Source organism: Oratosquilla oratoria, unplaced genomic scaffold (assembly GCF_046742065.1).
Source record: "Oratosquilla oratoria isolate Oo_2021 unplaced genomic scaffold, ASM4674206v1 SCAFFOLD295, whole genome shotgun sequence".
Classification (NCBI taxonomy): domain Eukaryota; kingdom Metazoa; phylum Arthropoda; class Malacostraca; order Stomatopoda; family Squillidae; genus Oratosquilla; species Oratosquilla oratoria.
In genome coordinates, this window is record NW_027467646.1 from 115,001 (window position 1) to 121,992 (window position 6,992).

Sequence of the window (6,992 nt, forward strand, 5' to 3'; positions counted from 1 at the left end):
TGCTCAAGATACTCAAACATCTCCTCTCCCTTTGGTCATTGCAAGATCAGGTATTGGTGTCCCATCTAATGCCAACACTATTTCTCCTAGCTCTTTGAATATGAAAAGAAATATAACTGATACGCTAAATGTTAAAACTGAAGATATTTCTTGTAAGTCACCAATGGGTCAGACCCAAGAAAAACTATTTACCCAGCCTGCACCTGTGGTGGAAATGGCCCATCGAGCTAGTATTCGGCATCCTCGAAAGCGTTCTATTAATTATGACTTTCATCACTCAGATATGAATGTTCAAAGAATGCATGATACAGACATGCAGTCAGTACCTGTAGGACATATTTCCACCCCACATGCAAGACCAGCAACAGGGAAGGCACCTGATTCTGTTTTTTCTGTAACTACTTTAAATCCAATTCCAAGGGCCACATCAACTCCTGTAACATCTCCAATCGTATCACAAATGGTACATGCTCGGAAAATCTCAGGACATGAATTGTGCCCTCAAGTTGAAAACATTGGTCCAGCTCAGGCCATACCCCACATACCTAGTCTGGAGGTGGAGCCAAGGGTTGGCCATGTTCATGAACATGAGAGAGTAACATATAAGGAACATGAAAGAAATCCCATGCTTGATCATGGGAGGAATCCTGTTATTGAGCATGAAAGAGTGTCTCTGTATGAATGTGGGAGAGATGTGAGGCAGGACCATGATAGAGATTCTTCTCAGAATTGTGAGAACAAACATCCACATGAAAGTGCACAAGTTTTCATTAGTCAAAGTAATTTTGAGGGTCCAGGTAGAAAGCCTCACTTGCTCTATTCTGGCACTCCTACATCAAGAGATTGCCTTGACACATCTGGAGGGCATCGAGGTAGAGATAATCATATTGAGGCCCAGGTGCTTGGTGATCCCTCTTGTATTCCATTTAGAGGAGTAAGACATATTTATAATTCCATACCAGTACCACATGCATACTGGACTGGTATTCCTCCTCAGACAGCATTACCTAGAGCTGCACTACCTCCTCATCATCCTCTAGTACGTCCAAATGTTGACCCCAATATGTGGAGGAGGTACCCTCATATTCGCTCATTACCCTTGGAAACTGCAATTCCACCTCTTCATGTTCCACCAGGAGGATTAAAAGGAGGACCAACTTCATTTCATGGAATGACTAGCACACCGAAGCAAAATGGGCAAGATAACCAACCCAAGACTGCCACAGAGTTATCTCCAGATGATAGTCCCATTAATGTAGTTGATGATACACCATTAACACAGAGTTTAGAAGGCTTAGGGAAGAGCCTTCAGAACCATCATTTTACATCCATGTCGTCAGGATATCAGAGTGAAGCAGGTGGTGAACTGACAATAAAACCTGTACAATTGTATCCTAAAGATGTTAGTGATTTAAGAGATTTAAAAACTGGTGCAGCCAGTTATTCAGGGCCATTTATCCTTGATGGAACAAAACCGATTTCCACTTGTCATCCAGGCATGGGAGATTTGTCAGACACTCCAAGTGCTTGCAGTGAGAAGGCTGACCATGATAATACCCATGAAAGTCTCAAACACCCTGAAGAAAAGAGTCGTCAAAGGAAATGGTTGCACCGATACATGAGGGAGTCTGTGGATCAAGGCCGTCCAGATGCTACAACTCCAGTTAGTGTAGGTGGCATGGAGGAGGAAAAATACTTTGGTGATAGAGATCATAGTGAGGACCAAGATGAGAGTGTTTGTGCTTCTGAGAAGGAAAATCTGGAACAGGTTCCATCAGGATTAAGTGATGTAAATTTTTCAGGGACTCAGCTGAATGATCTCAGAAATATACATAATGATATAACACAGGAGCGAAATGCCCATCAGGATGTTAATTTGGAAAAGACCTTCACTCGTGGGTACAAGAAGCTATTCTCTGAAAAGTTTGAGGATGACCAAGCTAGTCTTTCACATAGTATTGATGAAGAGGAGAGTCAAGAAATAGCTCATCCTGAGGTAAGAGATTTGACCACTGATGAAGTTGACAGAAGCAAAGGGACAGATAGATTAGGGGAAGCAATATCTATTTTGCAAGGTTATGAGTCTCGCCAGCCAAAGAATCAAAGTTTTCTTGAGGCTCTTGAAGTCAGTACCTCAATTAAGGACAAGGATAAAGAAACTGATGAAATCGTGGAAGAGGAAAGAAACAATTCCATAGATAGAAAGGATAGTCTCCAGACATCAAGCGATGTCCATTACAGCAGTCTGAGGGACAGTAGAAAAAGCCTGGAAGGTAGAAGTAGTCTAGTAATTGAACTTGATACTGAGGATAGTTGTGCTAGAAACCCTGAAGACAAATGGGAATCAAATGTTAATATTAACAGAGGAGCTGGGGTTGATTTAGAGGCAGAATTTAACATTGTGGCTGAATTTAACCAGGAGAGTGCTGTGAATAATGAAGGTGATGGTAATGAGAAAGATGACGACAACAGTGGTGTTGAAGTTCACAATGAAGATGAAATTAACATGTTAAGTGAGCCAGAAGTTGACATAGTGGCTGAAATCAAGAAAAATGCTACTGGTAATGAAGAGCCAAAAGATATTGGAGCAATTGAAGATAATGAAATAAAGAATAATAAAGGAGTTGAAGGTGGCATAGAATACGATGAAAAGAGTGAATCAAAGGGAGATGAAGAAAATGAAGTCCACAAAGAGATAACGAATGAGAAAACAAGTTCTGTAGAGGAAGCAGATTGTGATATTGCCATTGAAGGTGACAGAGATGTAACAAAAGAGGTAGTTAATGACCCACAAGTTAACAAAATGGATATTCATGGCACAGATAAGCCAGGGGTTAACGAGTTACTTGAACCATTGCAAATGGAGGACCCTACACATTCACCCCTCTCCTGCAGAGATGTACTAATTCTTCATGATGATAGTGATGCAGATTCTGGTAGGTTTTCAAAAGTTAGTAAGATTGTCTGTGGTAGACGTGATAGTTTTTCTAGTGAGGATTCTCAGCCTTTACCTCCTTCGCCCAGCTCTGTTGTCTTAGGTTCCCCTGAAAATCCTAACTTAGATCCAGATTTAGCACTTTCAAAGAAAGAGACATTGAGTGAAACTTTGAAAGACAATATAGATATTGATGATTGTCAGAGTAGGGGAGGACCAATTAACTTGTCAAGTAAGGAAAGAGGCTCAATCTCAGATAAGGAAGAGACCCCAGGCTCGTTGCCAGTAGGACCTTTAGAGCATCCAAAGGATGTTTTTTCCCATGCAGCTGAACTAAATCAAAGTTCAGGCTTAGTTGATGAGGCAAGTGACAAAGTAATAGATTTACAGGAGAATGTAAAGATGTGTGAGGGCAGGTTGAAAACACGCACCAAAGGAGCAATCAAAGCTTTTCCTGCAGATATAATTTCAAAAATGGCAGAAGAACATGCAGTGGGGGATTCTGTTGAAAGTAGCCCAGAGGTGTCATCAACAACACCAGATAAGCCCAGAAATATGAGGGGAGGTCAGAAGATGAAACCGGTCAAGGGCATTGTATCTCCACCAAGAGTTAGGCAAACAAGAGCTACTAAGAAGGGTAGAGGTGGTCGTTGTAAGTATGTTGATGACTTGCCTCTAGAGCCAGTTATGTCACCAGTAAGAGTTGTTAGATCAACAGCCAGAGTAACCAAAGCTCAGCAGAAGGCCAAGCCAACAAAAGGAAGATCACCACCAAAGCCAAAACAGCCTAGAGGGTTAAAAGCAACCATGGTAGATTTGGATCCTGGTCAGACATGCCAAGATGGTAACAATCAAAAGAACCAAAGTTCAAGTGCTCTTTTACCACCTCAAGACACCCCATCAACAAATGAAAGGCCAAGGCGAGGAAGGCGGTCCTGTGCAACTAAATCATACAAAGAATTCTTTGATCAGGATGGAGATACGGACAAACCAAGTACAGATAACTTGTTGCCCAGAGCTGTGATTGTCCCTTCTAAATCGGCTGTCTGTCATTCTGTTCCTCCAACTTCTGCACCTTCACCTCCTCCTTCTCCTCCTCCTCTTCCTCCTCCTTCTCCTCCTCTTCCTCCTCCTCATCCTTTACCTTCATCTTCTCCAACACCATCCTCTCAGCTTCCTACTCCTGCAGACCCTTTGTGTCCTCCACCCTTTTCTGCTCCACGTCCTTCTGCACTTCCTTCTTCTCCTTCATCTCTACCACCTCCATCTCCTCCCCTCTCTTTGTCTCCACCACTCCCTTCCTCTACTCCACCTCCAATGCCACAGTCTTCACCCCATTCACCTCCACCCACTTCATCTCTGCTCCCCCCTTCAGTCCCATCCTCTTTCCAGACCCCGCTTTCACAACCCCCTGCTTTGGCACACCCTTCTCCTCCACCCATTTCTTCTCCACCACCTTCACCATCCTCCTCATCTGTACCACCACCTTCACGTTCAACCCCTTGTTATCCTCCTCCTCCACCTTCTCCTCCCCTCTCCTCATGTCCCCCATCTTCACTTCGTCAATCTTCCCCAGTTCCCTGTTCTTTTCCCTCTACCTCTTCTCAGCCTTCCCCTTCTCCAGCTCTTGGGCCCAATGATTTAGAGCCTATACAATCCTCCAATAATGTTCATGCTCCAAGTACAGCAATAACTAGTACGCCTACTGCAGCGAGTCCAAGTCTCGGGTCCTATGAAGACCATCTTCCACAGAAGAAACGAAGAGGTAGACCACCCAAAAGGGTTTTGGACCCAGCAGTGTATATTTCACCACCTAAACCATTTACTCAACAAGATGTTACTCCTGCCAAACAACAAGGAACAACCCTTAGTTTTGAGGCCACTCCCCCAAAGAAAAGAAGGGGTCGTCCAAGGAAGAATTTTGGGTCTGGAACCTCTCCAGTGCTTCCAGCTGTAGTACCAACAGCAAATATTGCTGTCCCTGAAGTCTTGTCAAATAACGTGGAAGTTCAGGAGACTATCAAAAGTAGTCAGGGTCCATGTGTTACTTCTGGGAAGGCAGAAGGAAAATCCAAAAAATGCACAATTCAGTCAGGGCAAGAGACTCCAGAAAAAGCAAATAATAGAAATGAACAGTCATTGCCTTCGAAAGTTGCCAGTGAAGCAGATGGAACTAAATCGAAGTCTCCAGTTGTATTGCAGGTTCTGGATCAGTGTGATAAATCACATCCACTTAGATTGACTATCAAACGTACAATTGCTGGAAAATCTGTAAAAAGACCAAGGAAGCTCAGAAGAAAAATTGATTATGAAACAGAGATGTCATCTACAGTAGCATCAGAAGCTCAGGTTGCTAATCCTGTAACTGATACACAGTTGCCTGTAATCTCTGTTGAAGAACCAAATTCATTACCGTTAGATCTCTGTTTATCTGGACCTAAAAAATCATTGGCAAATCCACCTAAAGAGAAAGAAAATGAAACTTCGACTGCAGGACTATTGCAATCTCCTACAATAGGTGAGAATTTGCAGGGTGGAGATCAAGAGGTTCCTCTTGATATGTCAAGTTCAAAGTCTCCAGAACCCATTCCAGTTTCTCAGAATCCTCATGATCCTCTTGGCATAGATCAATTAGATGCAGGTTTGTATGGATCAAAGAAGGACGTTTATGACTTTGATGATGGTACTGAAGATGACCTTCCTTTGATTGTTAGAAAAAGACGTCCACACAAAAATAATCCAGTAGTTACTAAAGCTAGGAAGATTGTAGAAAATGCAAAGCGAACTCCTGCTCATCGGCCTAATTATAGTTATCTTAGAACACCCACTAGAACTCCAAATCATATGCCTGGGTACAGAACACCATTGCGCACTCCAATGTACTCTCCAATGTACACACCTGTTCATCGAATACCTTTTGGAGGTTCTACTCCAATAGTGGGCCAAGATTTTGTACCAAAGATCCATTTGAAAAGAAAATACAGACCTTCTTCAAGAAAAGCACAATCTTCAAGTTCCTCCCAGTTCTGTCAAGGTGCAAGAATTAAGAAGTCATCAGTGGAAGATACTCAAAACCTGAAGATTGTATTAAAGATCAGAAACCCTCATAGTGAAGATGTAGATATTGTATCTGTGGAAAGGGAGAAAGCCTCTGATGGAGAGAGTTCTACTTTTAGTGATGTTTCAGAATCAACAGATTGCAGCAAAACCACAGGTAATCAGCATAACTATAGTACCAGTAGAGTCTCATCAGAAAGTGCTTCAAGGCCAATTATTCCTACTTTGGTCATAAAAAAGTCAGGCATTGCAGGATTTTCATCATCATTTGAGAACAAGGATAAAACACCGCACAAGGAGACACCTCCTGGTAAAAGTTGTACAGGGAGTCACACTGATGATGGATTTATTATTCCTCAGGCACCTGTTATGTTACGAATCAGGCGAAAAAACTCGAGTGAATGGGAGCAGGATAGGCCAGTTGAACCTCAGGAACCTGTTGTTCAAGAGTCAGGAGGTGAACAACAGGATCTCGAATCTTCTGTAAAGGAAAGGGAAGCTGACAAGCAGGGTGATGGAGAATCTCAGAAAAAATCATGCAAAAAGCCCTCTGAGAAGGAATGTACAAATGAAGAGAACGCAGATACAGAAGAATCAAGTGTACAAGTGGCCTCTCCTACTTCCACAGAAACTGTTGAAAAATTGAAGGATTCATCTACAAGTTTGGGTGAAATAGAAGGTGAAAATGAAAATGAAATACAAGGAAGTCCTGTTGTGTTAGAGGGAAATTCAAGTGATAAAGTACAGGAAGAAAAGGATTGCAGCACTTCTATTGCAGGAAAAATTTCCTCCACTTTAGACAAACAGGAAAGTAGTAAGGTTCCTCCAATGAAGGCTCCCTTAAAAGTAAAATTGAAGGGCTTAGCAGCACAGTCTAGAAGAGAAAGTAACACATCCATTGGCAGTGATAAAGTAACAGAAGCACCCATTAATGCTTCAGAAAAGGCCGAGTGTCAGGTTGACTGTTCTGATTCTGCAAAAGAATTCAATCTTTCTCAGA

The 6,992-nt window shown here is 42.4% G+C and overlaps 1 protein-coding gene across 1 annotated transcript in view; it reads left to right on the forward strand.

The window, feature by feature from the left end:
* The window catches only part of LOC143023058 (uncharacterized), a gene marked incomplete at its 3' end in the record, with an annotated part of 55,822 nt that extends 48,830 nt beyond the window's left edge, over positions 1 to 6,992 (forward strand). Inside the window, 1 exon segment of the mRNA XM_076181529.1 lies at positions 1 to 6,992. This exon segment is cut by the window's left edge and continues 10,011 nt beyond it. Coding sequence (XP_076037644.1) covers positions 1 to 6,992 — 6,992 coding nt within the window.